The sequence below is a fragment of the Pyxicephalus adspersus genome, chromosome 4 (genome assembly GCF_032062135.1).
Source record: "Pyxicephalus adspersus chromosome 4, UCB_Pads_2.0, whole genome shotgun sequence".
Taxonomy (NCBI): Eukaryota; Metazoa; Chordata; class Amphibia; order Anura; family Pyxicephalidae; genus Pyxicephalus; species Pyxicephalus adspersus.
Window position 1 is genome coordinate 145,440,456 of NC_092861.1, and position 23,133 is coordinate 145,463,588.

Genomic DNA, 23,133 nt, shown 5'->3' on the forward strand with positions numbered 1-23,133 from the left:
AACATGCAACAAGGTGTACAGATAGCGGGTATTCTGCTAATATTAGAGAGGGATTCGGGGTATATGAGTTACAAGTTACATTTGAAAGTGTCTATTCTTAAAGCAGTGAATCTGACATTCCCTGAAACATTCTCTGGTGGAGAATCTTCTATAACAATGTGTTTCAATGGCAGGAATTGATTCTCTACCAGGAAATGTTTTAAAGTATGTTTGTTTCACTGCTTTATAATTGAAGATGTGAAGTTAAATGACAGCTTATTCACCAAAAGTTTGTGTCTGGGAGGAATAATGATATGAGTTCATTACATCTGTGCAACACAATTCCTATATGTTGCACAGATTTAATGCATGAAATATCTAAAAGTATCCATTGATCTGGCAGAAACCCTATTTCTCTGTAGAGAGCTGACAACAATTTATTTGCAGCAACAAAGTCCCAAGCAAAGTTGTCAGCCCGGCCTAAGCCTTTTGCATGTGAACTACAAACTAACTTTTAGGAAGATGTTCCATCAGCAGGACTGACAACCCTATTTACTATTTCAGCAAATGTCTGCATTTTGGCTGATCAACAGATTTTTTTTGTCCTTGCAGCATTTCATTGAGGAATGTGTGTGTATTGCCCAGACATACATTTCAATGTAAAGATCAAAGTCTTTGTATGTTGGAGATCTCTGCCATCTTCATTGGGACTGTATGTTGTAAATGGGATCATTAGAAGCCTCATCCTGATCGTTGTCAGTTTGGTGTTTTGTGCTCCATTATCAGCCTTGGCCAAAAAGAATGTGAATAACTCCCTTCAAGCACAGGGACCTGTGCTGGAGAACTCGCTATCTCTACTACTGGTACCTCGGATGGTAAACTAATTTAAATTATCCTCTCATGAGTCCATCCCATGTTAATTTCTATCCCCCGGCCTGTGCCAATGGATCATTCTCTCCCATACTAAACGACTTGCTTAGCATTGATCACTGAGCAGTGTCTTACCAGTAATAGCTGAGGGCTGAATCCTGCGCTCTCCAGGGTCTGACACATTTCCTGCGTGGAACATTCCCCATGTAGACACTTCCAGAAGAAGAAGCTCCCTGGGCAAAGCAGAAAAGAAATATTACAGACAATGAATTCTGAATAATCTTAGAAAGGTGAAGCCATCAATGCAAGTTCAAAGCCCATTGACATAGAAGGCAAATATTGTGCCATGAGAGGTACCTGCTTCATCCAAAATGATACTTCATCATATTTAATTTCCTAAAATTAAATATGAAGCTGACTTATTGCTACAAACATAACAGAATCAAAACTGCTTACCTAAAGCAATATTTTCATCATCGCTGGCTTTCTTCACAGTAATAGAGTCTTGTTCACACTCCAGGTACTCCAGGAAAGTCTTAACCGGAAGCGCACCCTCTTCATCCTCTGCAAAGCGGACGCCCGACTTGGTGTGTTCCTGTCTGTAGTTCCTGATTAGGGTCTGAAGCTGGATTAATTCCCCTTCCTCCAGCCTTAATAACTGAGCCAATTCCTGCAAATCGAATAAATGACATATTAGGATATATGTACCCAATAAATGTGTTCCTGCATGTCTTAGACCAGGGGTGGGCAAACTTTTTTATTAAGGGTCCACTGAAGTGGAGAGAGAGTTCAATGAGCCGGATAAAAAAAAGCCTAAAGAGCCATAATTGGCCCGGGGGTCACAGTTTGCCCATGCCTGTCTTGGACTGTGTTTTTTTTCTCAGGATTCATTCAGCAGAGTTGTAGACTGTTCTGCTTTTTGTAAATGTCACACCTAGAGACTCTACAATTCTGCAAGTAAAACACTTATCAAAACATGATGTAAAGAAAATGTAAAAAGTAAAGATTGTCGTTCGATACGAACTGTCGGGCTCATCTCGGGTGAGAATCTGAGATGTGTTCATTCTCCCCCCTCCCCTCTCTATAGAACAGAATGGAAATGTATGTACAACGCTCATTCATTCATCTTTCAGTTGTTTGTTGCTGGAAACAATTGTGAAAGATTGTTTCCATCAACACTAATTGAGCGTGTGTATGTAGCCTTGGGCTGATCATTTTTCTGTTTCGTTGCTTTAACGGTGCAGTCATGGGTAGGGAAAGGACAATACAAAATGTCAGTGAACTGCGGCAAAACAAAATTAGGTCCCCAGCCTTACCATAAGGACTGTGTTGTGTGATTTGGTTGTGTAAACGCTCAAAAGACAGAAATACAAATATTCTGGCAAGTAAACCAGCTCCTATATATGTAAAGAGGACACAGGTTTGTCTTGTGTTCTGCTTTGACCTACGGAAAACAGAGCAGCCTCTCTTTACCCCGCCGTGCGGTTTGGGAATCATCAGAAATCCCTGGCTATGGTGAGTAAAAGGACTGTTATCCAGGACCAATGCTTACTTTAGTAGAAGGAGAGGAGGAAGTTTCAGTGGTAGCAGAAGTGATTTTCTGGACTGATTCATAGAGATGAAGAAGCTTTAATTTGTGCTGACATAAGACCAATAGGCTCTCATCCACACACTCCAGCTCTGGGTAGAGGGAAACACAAAGAGAAACAAAGTTATTAAAGATATATAAATGTCTAGGAACAAGGAAGGCTATACGTTTTTAAAACAAATTTAATCCCCCATGAACAAAAATACAACATATTGTAGGCTACAGTCCTTAGATGTGGTAAATACAATTTTTCTTTTTCGGGCAAACTACATTTTCTGCAACTACAGAAAACCCTTGCCATTAAAACCTGTGTCCTTGTAGCATCAAGTGCTTTGAACTGATCCCTCTGTGTTATCAACTACAAACCCCTATGTATTAGAGCAATGGAAAAGACAAGATATTATCTGGTCCTTTGGTGACAACACAGCTCCTTAATGAATAAAGAACACTGAGTTCTGACACTAAGTGTGGGTGATACTAGCAGGATCAACAGGTTAAAATAATGGGGAGGAAATGGGAAAAAAAAAGATGCAGGTGCTTCAGGTTAGGACTGGTAGGCTAAAATATATTACATTTTGGGTTGGGTTTAGATACTCTTTATGTTTATTTTATATTTGCTGTTAAAGTGCAGGCACTGTATTTATTTTATCTAGGATTCAGTGGCCTGCATTGTCCAAATGCCAGGTAATTCTGATATGGCAAAGCTATCCTGTAGTTTTGCCCGCTTCCTCCACCTCCCATACTACAGAGCGCTAACACTAACAAGAGGCGCCCAAGCTTAATCTGAAATTAAAGGCCTAACAATTAGAAACATGGGAGGTACGGAAAGGTTCTTGTCCTCACTTCATACCTACTAGCTGTTCCTAAACCCAGTTCAATGGGGCTTTAGATGACATATGGGCAAAGTATATACCCAGTTTGCTCTCTCCTGCATATATGCACATTTGCTTTTGCCATGTGCTTGTGCCACATATAATAATGCAGCAAAGGCATGCTCCAGGGTACCTGGGTAATATAAAACAACATTTATAAGGCACTTTTACCCATAGTAAGTAAAACAATTGTATGTTATTTGGTACAGACAAACTGCAAGCAGATATTGTCCTGGCACCAAAAATAGTTACCTTTGAGATTCAAATACCCGTGATATCCTGAATATGTCTAAAAACCATAGTGAGCACAGAGTAATATATCGCTGTCTAAAGTCATAATAAATCTTCCTAAACATAGTGAAGAAGTACTCTGCAGAGAGTAAACGTGACCTTCTAATAATAGATTGAGATGATAGGTGTGTATTAGACGTTACCTTGACTCTGTAGAGAATCCATTAGGGCCTGCGTAATGCAGGTGAGTGATGAGAGGGGAATACGGCCACTGGCGAGGATATTTTCTAAAGCCTGAATATACAGCACAGGAAAAAAAAAGGCATTTATTAAAAGCTGCACATTGCCATTTTTGGCACTAACCTAATCATCTGCACAACATATATACCCTGTAGAGAGATAAACGGCAGGACACATATTATTGGCTGGGATAGATGTCAATTGCTTCTTTACAAATAAATGCTAACTATTTATAGTTATGATACAAGGGATCCAATATATGACAGAACACAAACATTATTCAGCCCAAATTGCCTAGAGATCTAAAGCATAATACAATACTAGAAAATCTTTATGTTACTATACCTGTTTTTTAGTTGCAGGATATTTAATGTCTAAGAGAATTTCCTTTATGTCTGCTTCAAGTCGCTCTATAAAAAAAAATTAAAAACCTTAAAGTGGACCACCAGTTTATTTTACCATTTTTGCGCCCTTCCACCCCCTCCCCACCACCCATAATAAAGAAAAAATGTGCCAAGCTGTATTTAACCACTCAGTTCCAGTGTTGTCCCTGGTTTCTTCCTCCATAGTGTTGCAGCCATTTTTCAGACAGAACGTCATCCTGTCCTATGTTCTAGCCTGTCACTGATATACCCCCTGTACGTATGTCATCATGCAGGCTGGGCCCACAGTACTCCACGCCTAAGCAGCATTAAAAAGTCTAGAAGAAATGCCTATAACCTCTCCTATTACTGGACTTTTTCAAGCAAAGTATTGTCTTCTATGATGCAAAGAGTGAAGCTGATGTACTGATTATTCCCTTTGTGCCATTTGCTTAATTGTGAGTGAAGGGTGCTGCGATGACAACCCTCTAGAGGGAGGTTACCTGACACCTAAAGTCTTCCCAGTTAAATAATGTAATCTAGTTTTTCTTTGTATCACAATATAATCACAGAACTTTTAAGGCACACCTAAAAATATTTAAAAAATATAACTTTTATTACCATACATTAAAAAACAGGTAAAACATTACACAAGTAATTGTAAAAACAAATTTGTAAGTATAATATGGTCTCGCATGGTTGGATGGACTCAACGTATTTCGTGGGTAATTCCCACTTTTTCAGGAAAAATGTTAAATTTAAATTATATTTAATTTCAAATACTATGAATATAGCAACTCTTAATACAATACACGTCTCATACTAATCAATGTGGATACATGTGCATCACCATTTTCACCTGGAAGTCTCAACATTTTTCCTGAAGAAGAAGGAATTACCCACAAAGCATGTTGAGAGATGAATCCATCCAATCATGCAATATATGCATATTATACATGAAAATTTGTTTTTAAAATTACTTGTGTAGTGTTTTTACTTGTTTTTAAATGTATGGTAATAAACGTTATATTTTTTGAATATTTTAAAATTGTGCCTTAAAAGTGCTGTGATTATATTGTGATAAAAAGAAAATCTACATTTTTTGGGATGTGGTACATTCTGCAAAGTATCTATTCATCTGTCATTCATCTCAAAAGTGTGCTACAAGAAACATTTCATATTGCCCAAGCAAAAATCAGCTTTAGCTTAATAAACAGGGGGTTTAATTTATGTCTAAAATGTAACTCATCGATATCTTACAAAAAAGCTACAGAAGAAAATATTTACCATGATTTGGAGACTTGGCTTTTAGTAATGTTCTAAGTTTCTTTACCAGATGCAAGTCTTTGGCCCGTTCACACTTTTTGTCACTGTAAATGGAAATGTTAAACATTAATCATCTAATGGTCACAATGGTCTCATAGGTCATCTAATTTTTTTGTATTTCACTGGGGCATTCAGATGTCTGTCTGGAGTTTAGCTTTAAGACTGTTCACAAAGTGGCCCTGTGATAGCATTAAGGCTCTAATACAAAAATCAGGGGGCCAGGAGAAAATTATTAACAGTTTATAACCCAGAAGTGCTGAAATGCTGCAAATCCATTGGTGCCCAGCAAGTTTTGCATATTACCCACAGGGCCCCTTTGGGCCTCTACAAGAGGAACAGAATACTAAAGATGATGGATGAATTCTGTGAATATTGACATAGCTAAGTATTCATTGCTTTTGTCACCCACAGCAACCACGCATTGAATTTCAGGAAGAATGTGAGTAAGGCTACGTACACACTTGCAATGCTTCTCGTCCGACAATCGGCTCACGGCCAATATCGGACGGGAATCTGGCGTGTGTACAGCACCCATCGTCCAAACAACCGTCCTGGCGGATCCACAGACAATGGATGACAAACGATCGTAATGGAAGCGAAGGAGTAGAGCGCACAGCGGGGTGCCACTCCGTCCTTCTGCCCCTCACATCTCCATAGAGCAGATCTCTGCTGTATGTACAGCACTCGTTTATGTATCGTGCAGTCCTTAGTCACTGCAAAGGATCGGGAAAGGTCCTTTCCATAGATAATTATTGCACGTGTGTACCCAGTTTAAGAAATGGTAATATGTTGTATTACATCATGCCTAAAGAAGAATAATTCTCAGAAAGCTTGAACGACAAAACTTTCATTAAAAAGTATCATCATTATTACAACATTCTGTCTTTTCTACCTACACATTCTCTTAGCTAATACAGTATTAATATTATTATTATTACACAGTATTTATTTAGCGCTGACATAATATTCAGCGCTGTACAAAGTCTTTAGTCATGTCACTAGCTGTCTCTCAAAGGAGCTTACAATCTAATGTCCCTACCATAGTCATATGACATTACACAGTCTAAGGACAATTTTGGGGAGAAGCCAATAACCTAACTGAATGTTTTTAGATCACAAATTTTTTTTTTTGCTGCTATTGTTGCTCTCATGCACAGAGGAAGAAATATGGTTTGTTGGTATAGAAAAACAGGACAGATTATTCTACAGACAATTCCCCCTGTAGTCTAATAAGTGCTGCTTGTCTGTGGAGAAGGTATTAATCACAATGACATATCACATCATTGTACTCTAAGCAGGCCGAGTGCGACTCAGATCTCTTACCTCAGCGCCAGGTGGAATGGGATGTTCACTGTCCGTACGTTTCCTGATACCGGATCAATCAGACAAATCTGAAACGTCTGTGGCTGCCATCCCTGACTTGTGACATTATTTAAACCCATAATCTTATACCCAGGATATAGCAACCTAAAATAAAAAAATTACAGTCAATGAGCTGAAAATATAGGCATTGTTTAACAACTCTTAAGGGTTTATCCAATACAGCCATTTTCAACTAGGGTACCTCCATCTGGTCTGTTGTGTTTTTTAATTATTAAATACCATAACAGGAGGAATCAGTCACATAAATTTGAATAGTCATGTCACCAAGCTCTCCTCCATTCACTTTTTTCCATTAACTAAAATGAACAAATGATAATAATTATAATGCATAAATAACTTGACTTGGAATTTAAAGTAAAGTGAGAAGAACATTTTACCCTTTTTTTTTTACAATATGCTAGTTTGTAATTGTCCTCTTTAAATAAACAAGGATGATAACATAACACAGACTCTATGGCTTTATTTAGTATCTTGACAATCCCCACCTGCAGTGTTTGCCCACGTTGAATGCTCCAACACGAGGTCCTTGTTGCGTGCTCCACACTTCCAGAATTCCCCTTCTGGGGGCGTAGATAACCAAGAACTGGGCCACCCGGCAGGGACCCTGGACACTGCCAAATGGAGAATAATGGCTTCTTTCCGATTCCCTTTCATGTAGATCCTCCACTATCTGCATCCATCCAATCTGAGCATCTCGATAGCCTGGAACACATCACAAAGCCGAAAATTAGGCAGGGTACACTTTATGTTGTTGGCAAAGATCTTTCATGATCTTTTACAACAACAAAAGACTGAATGATGCATGAACGCCGTTCTGCTCTATAAAGAGGGGAGGGGGGAGAATGAGCGAGCTGCCTCTATTTCAGCTGGTTCAAACACCCTGTGAATCAGTGTGTATGTGTGAATGTGTGAATGTGTGAATGTGACTTCCTCACTCTGCTCTGGTCTAACAGCAAATTGCTAGGCAAAAGTGCTGTCACATAAAGAAGGGGGCCAACTCCTTTATCACTGCTTCTTCTATGTTCTGACTACAGCTCAAATTAGGTATATTGATACAAAGCTGTGACCAAGGAAGTTGAGAGTGATCAATAAAATTATTAATGGGTTGTGGGTGGTGTGTGTATCCTCTCCCTAAAGAGTACAGACTGGGTTCAGACCTGGGAATGCAGTGATGAGATCTCCCAGGAGATAAGAAAAAATAAGCTGGGTTACTTCTTTAACATCTACTAGCTATTTAAATATCCAATTTGGTTGGACTAACCCTTTATTAGTTTTGTATGATCCAATTTAAACCTAAAAGACAGATTAATCAGACTTTAGGATGAGTGTTTTTTAAAATACATGGCCTGGAGAGGGAAGAGTCATACAAATTTAAAAACAAATTCAACTCATCGATTCAGTGATAGAAAAAATCATTACCCTTCCACATTCGAATGGCCACTCCTCTTCCTACATCCAACAGAATGACTCTTCCATAGTCATCGGTCACCGCAGCTAGTGTATTACATGGGGAAAGGCTGATGCTCTCTCCATGGCGTCGGGAGTCGGGGAGGCCGAACCTTACAGCCAGGGGTGTAGCAGGTTCCACTTTAGGCTTTTGTTTTTGCTGTGGCTCTTCCTCATGTTTGCTCTTCCAGCCCAGCCAGCCACTAAAACACAATACAAGCAGGGTATTATCACACTGGGAAATTCATTTGATTTCAGATTGTCAGCGACAATTTTGGGACTGAAAATACTGCAACCAATCACAGGAATGCGTTCCTCCAGCTCCTTCTGCTCCCTCTTCCAGGAAACCTGCGTTGAGGTTTTGGAAGGATGGAAGGGTGCAGAGTCACTTCAGGGAGAGAGAGAAGGGTGAGCCGAGTTGCCAATTATTACTGGTAATAAGGAACAGTGTGAGCTGAGCTCCTAAATCATTGTGAGGAGAGAAGGACAGGGTGCAATGAGCTGTTAAGTCACTGCTGGAAGAAAGGGATCTGGATCATTAAACATTGCTCTGAGTTAAGAGCAGAGAAAGCAGAGCTACTGATTCATATCTACTATGGGAGAGCTGAGCTGCAGAGTCACTGTAAGATGGTGAATTGTGGTGAACTAAGCAAACCACTACACAGAAGGGAGAAGGCAAGGTGAGCAAAGATGCCGAGTCCCTGCTTGGTGCGGAAGCAGGTAGAATTAATATCCTGATTTAAGGGGGTGGGGGGAAATCAGGGAGCTGAGCTGCTGAGAAAATGATATGAATGACTACAGTATACAGTGTGGAATTGCTACACAGAACCTGCAACTACAGTGAGGACTTATGTAAAATTTCTGTTTTTAGACTGTTTTTATGGCCATGTAAATTCTTTTAAGACCTGGCCACAAACTCCCTTTAAAGATCTACTAATATGGTGGCCAGAATGCAATTATTTCCATCTCTACCCCATCTCTCTATCTAGTATATGGAAGTCAACCAGAGGACGTTTGGCGCCAGATGAAAAAAAAACCCAGCCAAACATCTGATGAATTACACAGGTGAGGGCTAACCTTATTACAATTTGTCAAGAATGGTTCACAGTACCTGGCAGCACTGAAGAGGGCCGAGGTGAGTTTGCTGGCAACGGCGAGAGCCACATGAGACAACAATGGCTGTGTACTGCCCTGTACAGATAAATATTGTAAGTAACACAGCAAGCTAGCATGACACAGCAGACATGACCATACTCCCAATATACATACCTCCAGGGCAAAGAAGAAACCTGTGAATGGATTGGAGCCCACAGTAATATACTGAGACATGGTAGGAGGGCTGCTCTTTATAGAGGCATTAAAGCCTCCCAAAACTGAGGCAGTCTTCATCTGGTCAAATGGAGAAAGAGCCATGACACCTGAAAATCGACAACAATATTGTGACACAAGACAGGTAAATTCTACCATGTTTTTAAGAATATTATATCACAACAAGCATAGAAAAGAACCTGTAAAGTGGAAACTGTTTAAAAAGGGAAGCAGAAAGGAAAGGACAAGTTGCCTGTGGTTTCTCTACAGTTGATTTTCTTTTACAAACTATAAACAGACAGTGGAGGTGGCCACTGTAGTAGAGTCAAAGCCCTCTTGTTTGTTTATGTCAGAGTTAAGGTGCGTACACACTTCCAATTTTTATCGTTCCAATCGAACGACGAACGATCGATTGGGCAAAAAATCGTTCGTAAAAAAGTAACCAACGACGCCGACGAACGAGGAAAGTCGCTGGAAACGAACGACCGGACCGGCGGATCGGATTGGACGACGATCGTTGAACATCGTTCGTGTGTACGGTCGTTCGTTGATCGTCCATGTTCAGAGCATGCGTGATGAACGAACGTCCGTTCACTTTCCTGTCGTGCACATAGTTCCTCTATCGCTTAAACGATCGTATCTATTGTGTGTACAATATCTATGAACGATCGTGTCGTTACCTCTATGTGCAGGATCGGTGCTTTACGATCGTTCGTGTATATCGTGCAGGAACGTTCGTCGTTCGTTTTCCGACGATAATAATTGGAAGTGTGTACGTAGCTTTACAGGGTAATAATCAAACAGATCCACAGTTTGAATTCAGGGAGATGCTTGTCAGTAAATCCTCAGGTACAGCTTCTTCTCCAGCAGAGAGAACTGTGAGCATCATCAAATTTGACTTCATAATTCTTGGGACTTGCAATCAGAAGCATGATTGCATACATAATCAGATACATGATCCCACACAGCTATAAGTCTGAAGCACATAATAGGAGGTCTCTGATAATTTTCAGAAGGAATTGAACATTTTTCCTGGCACTGCTTAGACACATATATCATGTATAGATGTTCTATGCAAGATAACAAATCTTCATTTGAATTCACTTTAACATGAACCTAACCTAAAATTAAAAAATAGTTCTGTGTGGTGCATGCAAGTACCTGTGTTACATTCCTATGTCTTTTTGGAAGCCCTTTGGTTCCTTGGTTGTACATGTGGCCTACAAATCTGGCCTGGCTGACAATATTCCTCTTCTCTTCCTTCCTACACCTTGCAACTCAACCCAATAATGCAAAGGGGAAAGATTAAAAAACTCACCCACACTGGCATGATCAACAATGCTGTCCACATCCTGCAGACCCCACTTCTTATAAGCCAGCGGAGGGGGCTGAGCATTTTCATTGCCAGAGGCAGCAGCTGTTAGGATACAACAGGACACATTTAAACAGGCAAAAACTCCTAAGGTCCAATTTGAAATAGAAAACACGGACTGCAGTTCGTAGAATACAGATTTTGCTCCTTCCTTGTCTGAGTCATGATAATAATTATTCATTCATTCATGGTGTCCTTCTTGTATTTCTACCAGATCTATGAATTGATCCAACAAGAAACAACTTCTGCAACTTGCTTCTGCTATGGAGTTTAGTCTTAACAACAGACTGGTCACAGCTGTTGTCACTAATTTTGCAATGTGAGTAGTCTTGTACCTGCCCCTGTTTTTTGCAGGCAGTCCTCATTGGGTGGGGCTCTTGGCTGGAGCACTGCATAGATTATAGATTATGTACAGCCCAGTAAGTATATATGATAGCTTCTTTTACAGTATTATTATTATTATTATTATTAATATCATTAATAAACAGAATTTATATAACGCCAACATATTACGCAGCGCTGTAAATTAAATAGGGACTGCAAATGACAGACTAATACAGAGAGTGATACAGGAGGAGAGGACCCTGCCCCAAAGAGCTTACAGTCTAGTAGGTGGGGGAATTTACCTACAATAGGAGGGGGATATGTAGTGGTGGGAAATAGTGACGTTTTCAAAAGACAGAAGAAGATGGGTAGGCAAGTTTGAAAAAATGGGTTTTGAGCGCTCTTTTAAATGAGCAGAAAGTAGGAGCAAGTCGAATAGGACAAGGAAGACCATTCCAGAGAGTTGGGGCAGCTCTAGAGAAGTCTTGTATCCGTGCGTGTGATGAGGTTATGAGTGAGGAAGTCATTAGTAGGTCATTGGAGGAGCGGAGAGAGCGGCAGGGGGAGTATTTTTTAACCATGTCAGAAATGTAAGTGGGACAATAACTGTGGAGGGATTTGAAAGCAAAGCACATGAGCTTGAATTTGATTCGAAGATGAAATGGAAGCCAATGTAGAGATCTGCAAAGAGATGCAGCGGATGAGGAGCGGTGGGAAGGATGGATGAATCTGGCTGCAGCGTTTATAATAGATTGTAGAGGAGAGAGTCGGGTTAGTGGAATACCAGAGAGGAGGATGTTACAGTAGTCCAGACGAGAGCTGATAAGAGCGTGTACAAGGTAATGTCCAAGTATGCAAGAGCATTTGGTAGACACAAAAGTAAATTCATAATGGTTTTTGTGATCGGAGATCAGTTTTAGACACTTAGACTCTTATGAGCTCATGGCATATTCATACAATAAAACTAAGACACTGAAAGTTTAGTTTAACTTTCCATCTGCACAGAGCCTTTATATCATTAGATGACTTTTTCTATGAATCACTGCACTGAACAGCTTTCCAGCTGCTATAAAAACACAACTTATTTATACACTATGCTACACACAACAGTACCTAAAACTAATAAGGACTTTTCTTTGAAGGTGTTCTGAATCAAGATTAACTACTGACATGCAGGCAACTTGTGGTGCCAAAAAGGATCTGTTCTAGTCTCCAAATTCTTTTGCAGTGGACCTTGGGCTTTTTACACACATAAGACTTTTGTCATTGAAAAGGATCTTTGACGATCCTTTCCAACAACAAAAGACTGAAAGATGCATGAATAAGCGGCGTTCTGCTCTATAGAGAGGGAAGCGAGGAGAATCAGCAAGCGGCACCCTGCTGCACCCTCCTCTCTTCACTTGCATTGCAGTCGTGGATCCACCAGGATGGATCCATGAACAACGCGGGACGGCAGCTGTACACACGCCAGATTCTCACCCGAAACTAGCCCTGAAGTGATAATCGGTTGACAATCATCTGGCATGTGTACGTAGCCTTAGACCTAGGCTATACTTGTGGTCTGTACATCTGCTAAAATGAGATTAAGCACGGTCAGTGTCATCCAAATGTCAAAAGCCAGAGCCCCAATGCCTAGTGCTTATTGACAAGAGGGGGTGTGGTTTTAATCTCAACTTGGACATTCTAGGCCACATTTTTAGCCTGAGCCTGGGATCTAAGGTATCTCCATAGGGACACTTTCAGACACTTTTTATTCATTTTAGGCCAGGTCAGGAGATCCTGGGGTTGGCTGGATCTAGAATATGTGTGCGGGTCATGTGGCCTCTGCTAGAGAGTGATGTGAGCAGATGGTTCCATAGAAAGCTGATCAATAGCTATAGAATATCAAATCTCCTGCAATTGGTAGAGCCTACATGACCAATGATTTGGTCTTGGCCTTGCAATAGCCCTATTCCAAATTCTATGTGTGCATACAGTAGACAGAGTTGAGTCAATCTGACTCACTGAGCTGTGTGTGTTAAGATTCTTCAGATTGAGCTACTAAAATCAGTAAACAGAGAAGCTAAGAATAGATAGGTTCATCAACCACTGGTACAAAATACAGAACACTAACTTACATTATTTCATTATCATCTGACAAAAGAAAATTTGGCCAGTGTTTTCCACTTTATTGTTTAAATTGGCTTAGGGCTATATGGCCCAGAACGTTGGTCAGAACATCGTTCTATACAGATATGATAGTCAGCCAACCAATACACTTCATGTGGTCTGCCTATTTTTTTTTTTTTTTTGTAATGTCATTTTGTAATCTGAATTTTGATTACCCCTGAAAGTCACACTGATGTGCAAACTCCCCAGAATACCGAGCGAGATGTACAGAGAGATAATTAAACATATAACATTCATTGTCACATTGCCTGAAGATTCCATGGCAACATACCTACAAAATGAAGGGGACATTATCTGTGCCTAATGAACAGACACAAGTACATACTTGAGATTGCGAGAGAAAGAACATTTATGCTTTGTGATAAAACAATGATAAGTAGTGGAGGATGCCAGTGCAACTTACCTCTGGCTACCTGATTGCGACAAGCCCTGAGGGACTGGAAAAGGCTGAAGCCATCGATGGTTACAAGAGCGGACGGGTATAAGATAGTCATTTCTTCATGCTTGTTAAGGAAAGGCAATGCATCAAGGTAAAGGCAAACAGACTTACATGGCAATATAACACTATTTAATCATTGTTTAAAGGACAACTGTGAACTTTTTTTTTTTTTTTATATATATATTCACCTACCACCCCCTCCTAAACCAACCAGCACTGCCATCCTCAACCCATCCTCTAATGTATACTTGTGCAAGAGGAACTACATGGTCAGCTTAAACTTTCTCAACCTTTTTACCATGGGGGAAGTCTTGAAATAGCTTTCATGTTTTAGGGAACCCCTTTTATAATTTCTATATCCACAGTTCACAATATATTAGTGTGGTGGTCAGTGGGAAGAATTCCTCTTACATTGCTGGACATTGCGAAGAATGTCACCCTTACAGATAGCCAAAAAGATCATTGGAGTCACTTAAACTGACTTAAGAGGCACAAACTGCTCATTGCTGGGGGAACCTCTAGGGGAAAGCTGAAGTAAATTCAAAATAAAAAATCACGCTTACCTTTATTCCCACAGATCCCACAGGGGGTTTGGGTCCCTCGTCGTTCCAGTATCGGTCTTCGGCCCTGCGCAGAGGAAACGCCAGGTGCTGACAATTTTCTTCTCTCTTCTTACAGGTTCTTCTTTCCACGTCACCTTGTTCTCACACTGAATTTTTTACTTTACAAAAGAGAGTTGTCTACCCTTTTATGTAAAGTCAACATTTTGAGTTTAGGTTCGCTTTAACCTAAAACCTAAACTTAGCTGCGAACACTAATCCTAAACTGTAAGTAGGAATAATACATCAAGCAATTAATGCAATTCCAGTGATACTTTTTATTAAAAAAATGCCATTGTGTTGTAAATATGCACAAGAAGGTTTGGAATTTATTCACAATGCATCATCAAAGTACCTGCTCAGTGACCCCCAGGTGTCTGGGTATCTCATAGGTTCTGCATTTTAGCTGTAGGATTGGATCTTCATTCAGGAGCTGGGCAAGAAGCAGCACTCCAGTCTACAAATGAAAGTAAATTGGGGAATTAAATACAGGTAATATTGTATAGTATGTTTTTTCCAAAGCAGTAATGGTATAATGATGCTAAAGCCATACAAATTATATACAATTGGGGCCCTAGGTCCCGCCTAGCAAATGCCAAAAACAAAACTGGGTATTAGAGGCTTTGCCATTTGTCAAGCTGAATTACATGGAAAGGAATTTATAACCAAGAGAAAGAAATTTCCTTATTCTGGACAGAACAGGAGGGGTTAAACATTTGTTAGGAGTTTAGGGATGCCTATGTCCCAGATGGGAAGATTTTCCCAACCTTCCAGTGTGGTCAATGGGACAGAGGCAACGAAAAATAATCAAAACAAATTACTTAATTTTACTTAATAATGGCTGTATCCAAATAGTCATATACTAATAATGTGATACAAACCTCAGTATAGAACCGTACATAGCCAGATGTGAAGCCTACAACTATACAAGTCCAATCTGGCCTCCCTGTAGAGCTCCTGTAAAATGCAGAAATAAATCATTGGTGATAGCAAAATGGTACAACACATGATATATGAGAGGAGGAACCCTACAACTGACTTAGAAAGTCCATACATTAGATCATGCAGGCCCATGCGTAAGCCAGGTACACTGTATGGTCAACAGTAAGTGAGCCAGCCTACAAATGACTGATTTCAGGGTAATGTTAATACTACAATATATAAAGTCAGTTTAGACAATAGTGTACTTCCAATCTTGTAGTAACAATTTGCTGTTCCGGGAGGACAATTTGTAAATTTTAACTACATATAGCTAATTATTTAGAGAAATATTGTGCTCTAATATATAATAAAGCAGAAGATATAAAACAAAGGTTACCTTTTTTGGCTTGCAAGCGGAATGCATAGAGCACTGCTGATGAATTCACTGCAAGGCAAACATTAAGTTAACATTAAGGAGGGTATTAAGTAAAAACTAAAACGTCAAATACAGTACAATCATCTGACATTTATAATCCCAGAAGTCATTAATTTATAACATACTGCACAAGTACACTGAGATAAGGTGTTATCTTTTTAAGGCAGAATACAATGCACACAGTATCATAGGTACGCCAATAGTATGGCCCAATGCTATGGCAACGTACGCACGCCAGTTGATTCTCGTCTGATAATCTGGCGTGTGTACAGCGCTCGTTTGACGTCTTTTATGGATCCGTCCTGGCGGATCCACAAATGACGAATGATTGTAATACAAGAGAATAGGAGAGACCATATCAGCTCCGTCATTCTCCCCCCTCCCCTCTCCACAGAACAGAACGGAGCTGTATGTACAGCACCCGTTCAGTCTTTTGTCATTAGAAAGACTCATGCAAGATCCTTTCCAACGACAATTAATAAAAGTGTGTACGCTGCCTATGGGAATGTTCTGCAAAGGAGCAAGCAGCATCAGACAATTCAATCAGACTTCTACACTGAAGCTGTAAATACCATGAGAGGCTATTGTAAAAAGTATTAAGGTGCCCGGTTGAGTAGCAGCTTAGCTTAGAATAGAAAAGACTAATGGGGTTTCCTCTGAATGAACTGGCTAGGAGGCTGACCTAAATAAAGAAGTGTGCTACTTCCCATCCTCTTAGATTGTAAGCTCTTTTGGGCCTCTCTTCCTCATGTGTCACCATTGTATCTATCATTTGCATCCTCTATATAATGTACAGCACTGCGTAATATGTTGGTGCTATATAAATTCTGTTTATTATTATTATTAATAATAATAATAATAATAACAGTAGATGGCATTTTCTGCAACCCCTGTACTGAAAAGTACTGCAATTTTGTATGGCACGTAGATGAGCACAAACCACATACTTATCTTCGACATTCAGTGAGCCGCTCCAAACCACTTCATACTGCATCTCCTCTTTTCCCTTCCCATCTGCTTTCCACTTGGCTAGAGATTCAAAGAAGATACAAATCAGAGTCTGGCAGACCAACACTTGATTACAACTGTCACACTAGGTGTGCAATAATATCACCACAATACCTGAGATCTGTTATTAAAAAGAGTTTGCATTATTATAAGCATCAAAGAACTTGATTTCTGTTTCAGAATTTACCCTTTGAGTTGCAAGATTCTAACTAGTAAGCAGCTCTTGGAGGATCACTATATTAGCATATACACATACACAGATAAACGGGCATATGCTTAAAGTGTTCCTTCCTTTATTTAACTTTTCTGACAGTTTGGGGTTTATATAATAGGCTTGGATCAGTTTCTTCTGTGCACTTATTTTTGGCATTTCGGCGTGCGTTGATCCTTGCTGAAAATCTGAAATACAGAACAGTCCTGACAGCTATATGTCCTGACACCTAAACTTATGAGGCTGACAATTTCCAACTCCTCAATCAAATCCAAAACTAAAACTTCAAACAAATAACTGGACAATAACCTGGTTTTATATTTGTCTTGAGCCCCGATTCAGCAAACCAGCTTTACTAACCCTTTCTATAATGTGTAAGCACAACATGGCTCCTTTCGTCTACATGAAACCGCTGTACTCTGACCACCTGAGGTCACCATGGGTGCGGCTTTCCCACAGAAATTAATGGTGCTGCACTGCAAATGTAGATAACAGAGTGGAAATTCATCAGAGGAAAGACTGTGTGGCTCACACTATATATGTCTGCTTGATTCTGACTTGATGCAAATGGTCAGGCTTATCTGCAAGAATCTGACATGTGTACAGAGGTCACCCACTTTCATTCATGGATCTGTCCTGAGGGACTCATGAACGAATGCAACAGAACTGAAGGAAAGAAAGCACAGCAGGGTTCTCCCCCCTCCCCTCTCTATAGAGCAGAACAGCTATGTATGTACAGTGCTCATTCGTTCAACTTTCAGTCTTTTGTTGCTGGAAAAGATCATGAAAGATTGTTTCCAACGACAATAATTGCTTGAGGCTATGTACACGTCAAATGATTATCCGTAAGACAAACAGTCATGCTCGGCTCGGGCGAGAATCTTCCAAGTGTATAGTGATCGCCCAAAGTCTTTCATAGATCTGTCAGGATGGATCCATTAACAACCGATGGGAATGACCACCATACAAGTTAAGTTAGGAGAGCACAGTGGCCTGCTCATCCTCCCCTCTCCTTAGAACAGAACAGGCGCTGTACAGAGCTCGTCCTTTCATCTATCACTTTCTGTCGCAAGAAACAGTCTTGAAAGATTGTTTCCAGCAATGTAAATTGCACATTTAAAATTGTACGCGGCCTTAGGCTAGGCACACACGTGCAATAACTGTCGTTGGACAAAAGACTGCACGATGCATAAAGGAGCACTGTACATACAGACCCCTTCTGCTCTTTGGAGAGGGGAGAACAACGGTGTGACACCCTGCTGGTCTCAGTCCCCTTCACTTTCATTACGATCGTTTCTCGTCCATGGATCTGCCAGGATAGAAAACAAGCAGTGTACACACGCCAGATTCTCGTCCGATATCAGCCCTGAGGTGATTATCAGATGAGAATCATCTGACGTTAGGGCTGCACAGTAAAGATTGCTGGATCATTATGGTGCCTCTTGTAAACCTGTCCCTACTTGCAAAGTTAAAATGAAACATGTAGGGGGAAAAAGATGATACTTTTATCTTCCTATTGTCCTGGTCTGCAGTAAAGGTGATGTCATATAACCAACAAATCCTGGGGAGTAGCCTAAAGCTTGGTAAAAAGTCACTTCCAGCACTGTGCTGCAGCATCTCCTCCTAAGAGTAATCACCATTTATCAGGATTTTGTCAGCAGGAGGATTATCTCACCCTGGTATATTATGTACATTTTTTGTGCTTTTTTTCTTCCTTTTTTCTCTTTTCAGCAGTGTTTCAGCAACAATGACAAGATATAAAATCAGAAAGATGACCTAGCATGTATGGAAAGGTATTTTATCTCACAATATTTATGTTTTCTCTCTGAACAGATCAGTCTATATATTGATAAAAAGAAACATTAATGTGATGGACCCCATTGGGAAACCCAAAATATTATAAATAAGAAAAAAAAGAATGGTTATAAAATGTTACATAGTAGGTTAGGTTTAAAAAAGACATAGTCCATCAAGTTCAACCACTAGGGAAATAAACATATCCCAGATATAAAACCCTATAAGACATAGTTGGTTCAGAGGAAGGCAAAAAACCCTGGTACAATTTGCTCCAACAGGGGAAAAAAATTCCTTCCTGATTCCATGAGGCAATCAGATGTTCCCTGGATCAACAATCACTGGTATTTTTACTTTAAATCCTTAAGCTTCAGTTATATTCTGTGCTTCTAGAAATCATCCAGCTTTTTCTTAAAGCAATCTATAGTAGTTGCTGAAACTACTTCCCGAGGGAGCCGATTCCACATTTTCAAAGACCTTACAGTGAAGAATCCCTTCCTTATCCAGAGCTTAAACTTCTTTTCCTCCAGGAGCAAGGAGTGCCTTCTTGTTCTTTGTAATGATCTCAAAGTGAATAATGTTGGAAGTGTTGTAAAGGGTAAAATGTGAACTGCAAACACAAAGCTGTAAGAAGTCTTTATAAAATGAGATAAATTGCTTACGTGCTAAAAATACTGCTTTCTGCTCGTGGGCAATCACCATGAGGTCATTGGTGGGCGACAAGGACAAAACGCAGTCCTGCAGCCAAAAGCTGGAGGGGGCTTTGCTGGGGACTTCCTCTTCTTCCTGTGCATAGTAAGAAGAAAAGTTAAAATTCCTAAAGTTTCAGCAAATAATTATTTAAATTATACTCATATATATTATATCTGTGGGTACGTAAACAGAAAGTTAGGCATCCTACACACATTCAAAAAAAAAATAAAAATAAAACTTCACTGTAGGGAGAGTACAATGTAACCTAAGAGTTAAAAGATGTTGCTTAGCTGTGTTTAGCAAAAAATTTCTTCTACAAGTCATGCAAACCCATGCACACTAGCGAGCAGGGAAGCCCCGTTGGTATCTAGGAGTCGTCTGGATGTCTGATGTCCTTAATACAGGGACTACCTGTGCTGAAATGAAATTCCAAAGAGTTTTTTTCAACCTTAGAGTTCCTGCTGCACTACAGAACTCCTCCCTATCTCCTGATCTACATACCTATCTACTTGACAATGTTCTTCCCAGCCCCTTTTAGCCGGCTGCACTTTTCAGTAACCACCCTGGCTGTTTTTGGTCGGTAACTAAAAAGTTGGGTCATAACACAGAGGCTGCCACCTGCCTACAGCCTAAAAAATTTTGGGGGGGAATACTGTACATAGTGGAAGGTTTAGGAGTAGGGAGAGAGCCCAGTCAAGGTGGACAAGGCTGCCTGGCATTTCAGTGCGTTTTCAGCTTGAAATTCTGGCAGATCAACAGTTATTTTCTGCATCTGCAGGAGAAAAAACACCGGGCATTGTACATACATTGCTTAGATTTGCTGCAAATTCCTTTTTCATTTTGCCCAGGCATACACATTAATTTACTCATACAAAAAAAAAAATCACTAAACACCTCATACAGAACCCACACAAATTAGGATTCTGCCCTGATCAGGCTGGTACAGTGCCCGCTGGGCCACAATGACTGGTGTAAAATATAATTGCAGGTTTTATTATACAGAAAATATGACAGCAGGAAATCCAGGTCAAATGTTCTCATCGGGCCCTGTGTGGGCAGCAGCTGTCTCTAACTGCCAGCTGTGCTGCGCCCGTCACATGAGAAGTCCTACAGGGAGAAGCCGGGCACGGCGCCAGCGAGGAATACAGCGCATTAAACAAAGGCCGGCACAGAGATGATGTCATGTTTATACATTTAACTCTGTTTCTTTAACTTTCTGTGGAAAAGGATAAAGAAACGTGGAAGTGGCAGCTGAGCAAATGTTTGCATTTTTGTAACCTGGACTAGAAAAGGTTTCAGTCTAATCGGCTGCTAATGGGAAGAGAAGCCAGAGTCTCCCCTAAAATAACAGCTGGGGTTACATCACTGAAGAAGGATTTCTTTTATATATAGGATGCATGGATGAAAAATGTATGTACTGTATGCATGTACAAAAATGTATGTAGATTGTAAGCTCTTCGGGGCAGGGTCCTCTCCTCATCCTGTGTCACTGTCTGTATCTGTCTGTCATTTGCAACCCCTATTTAATGAACATGGCTGCGTAATATGTTGGTGCTATATAAATACTGTGTATTATTTTATTATTAAACAGTATTTATTTAGCGCCAACATATTAAGCAGCGCTGTACATTAAATAGGGGTTGCAAATGACAGATAGATAAAGACGGGGACACAGGAGGAGGAGAGGACCCTGCCTCGAAGAGCCTACAATCTAGGAGATGTTTTACACATATGTTATAAACACAACACTTAAATTAAAAAAAACACCCTATAGCATGAAAGCAATACAATGAAACAACTTTATAAGCTGCACAAATACCAGGGTTCATTAATAAGGTTATACCCTGGTGCATGGCATTGTCTAAAAGTTCCTTAACATGGACCCATGATTCAAACCACTGCATGGTAAGAAATCATGATAAAGATTTGTATCACCTCACAAAGACCCCACAGTGTTCTTCCTGACCCATACACTACTCTGTGGGGGTCGGGAAGAATACTGTGGCATTGCTGTGACTTCGCTTTTATCTGCCACTGTCACTCCAGTAGATAATGACTTTGGATGATGCCTGGAAAAAGATGGTGCAATCATCCATGGTCAGTATCTGAATTGCTGGCACAGAGATAACACAACCATGTAAATTTTGGTGCTTCCTCCTGCCTGCAGCAGACTGCTAACATAGACTCCTTTCAGACTTGCGGTTGACCTGTTAGCTGCTCCTCTTCAACTGCTCTGTTGTCAACCACAAAGTTAAACCACCACAAAAGCAACCACAAAGTAACATGTTCCCATTCAGGAACCACACCACCATCGGTGACAATGACAGCCGTGTGCCAATGCGTCACAATGGATCCCAAATCCTTCCATTCAGAGTTGGGGACTATATTTCCCATGCATGACCATTTTTTGTTCAGACTAAACTGCTGAGCATGGTTTAGTTTGCGGTAAAACACGACGATCAACCAAAAGCTTGAAATGGGCCACAATGGAAGCCAAAGCCAGGTCACTGGCCTGAAGCTGAAGGGCTGCAATTTAATAATAAGGTGGAGGAGTTTTTGTATAATGATGCCATTGCTGTAAGCTGTGACATGTCAGGAATGTACACATGCAGACTTGTTAGGTTACTAAAACTTCCACCTAATTAGGTGCTGAATTTGAGGAGGCAAACACATAGGGCCTGATTTATTAATGTTTTGCAAAGCTGGAAAAGATACACTTTCATCAGTGAAGCTGGGTGATCCAGCAAACCTGGAATGAATCGGGTCCAAAATTGAAAACTTTTGCTAACGATTAGCAAATGACTTTTTAAAAAGTCATTTTAAGAAACCAGCTTTACTGATGACAGTGTATCCTCTCCAACCTTGGAGAGCTTTAATAAATCAGGTCCTTAGTGTGTTGCTCTGGTGACAGGTCCTCCTCACATAGACATCCCATGTCCTGGATTTTATATAAAATTCACTAGGAGGAATCAAGTTTTTCCCAACAGGCGTTGTAGTTTCACCATACTGACTTCTTGCCCATGGATGCAAACCCTGACACACTGGGCCTGATTTATGAAAGCTAATCATGGGTGAACCTCAATAACCCAGCAAATCTGGAATGGATCTGGTCCAGAATTTAACACATTTGCCAACTAATAGCAAATGATTTTTACGAAATCCATTCCAGGTTTGTTAGATCATCCATGATAGTCAATCTTTACAGGTCTGGGGGAGCTTTAATTAATCAGGCCCGCTATATAAAAGCAGTCCAGTCCTTACCGGAGGTTTATTTTCACCTTCCTCCCATGATCCCCAGTCTTCATTTTCCCAGCTGGACAAATTATCTGTAAAACACAAAGGGAAAAAAATATAAATGATTAAAGTATAATGTGCAGATAGGGAAACAAATGGTGTTAGCAGGACAAATGCAGCTATATTATATTATCCCATAGTTCTCTTTACTGAGCAATTTTTGCAAATCGTTTTATGATTGAATCCAAACTTAAAAAAAAAAAATAAAATGTTAAACCTCCCTTTACCCACTGCCCTTATCTGTAAGGCATAGAAGGGTTTTGAATAA

At 40.2% G+C, this 23,133-nt stretch overlaps 1 protein-coding gene across 2 annotated transcripts in view; it reads right to left on the reverse strand.

Annotated features, from left to right (window-relative positions):
• The window catches only part of RAB3GAP2 (RAB3 GTPase activating non-catalytic protein subunit 2), a 51,707-nt gene that overhangs the window by 12,072 nt on the left and 16,502 nt on the right, over positions 1-23,133 (reverse strand). For both annotated transcript variants that reach the window (XM_072409881.1, XM_072409880.1), the window contains exons 2-20: positions 22,833-22,897; positions 19,541-19,664; positions 16,813-16,894; positions 15,827-15,874; positions 15,390-15,465; positions 14,864-14,965; positions 13,874-13,973; positions 10,924-11,022; positions 9,567-9,715; positions 9,409-9,488; positions 8,271-8,500; positions 7,337-7,553; positions 6,792-6,935; positions 5,430-5,512; positions 4,126-4,190; positions 3,744-3,834; positions 2,402-2,529; positions 1,306-1,519; positions 985-1,082 (exon numbers count right to left, since the gene is read on the reverse strand). In XM_072409881.1, the coding sequence (XP_072265982.1) occupies positions 985-1,082; positions 1,306-1,519; positions 2,402-2,529; positions 3,744-3,834; positions 4,126-4,190; positions 5,430-5,512; positions 6,792-6,935; positions 7,337-7,553; positions 8,271-8,500; positions 9,409-9,488; positions 9,567-9,715; positions 10,924-11,022; positions 13,874-13,973; positions 14,864-14,965; positions 15,390-15,465; positions 15,827-15,874; positions 16,813-16,894; positions 19,541-19,664; positions 22,833-22,897 (2,195 nt within the window). The remainder of the gene's footprint in view (positions 1-984; positions 1,083-1,305; positions 1,520-2,401; positions 2,530-3,743; positions 3,835-4,125; positions 4,191-5,429; positions 5,513-6,791; positions 6,936-7,336; positions 7,554-8,270; positions 8,501-9,408; positions 9,489-9,566; positions 9,716-10,923; positions 11,023-13,873; positions 13,974-14,863; positions 14,966-15,389; positions 15,466-15,826; positions 15,875-16,812; positions 16,895-19,540; positions 19,665-22,832; positions 22,898-23,133) is intronic.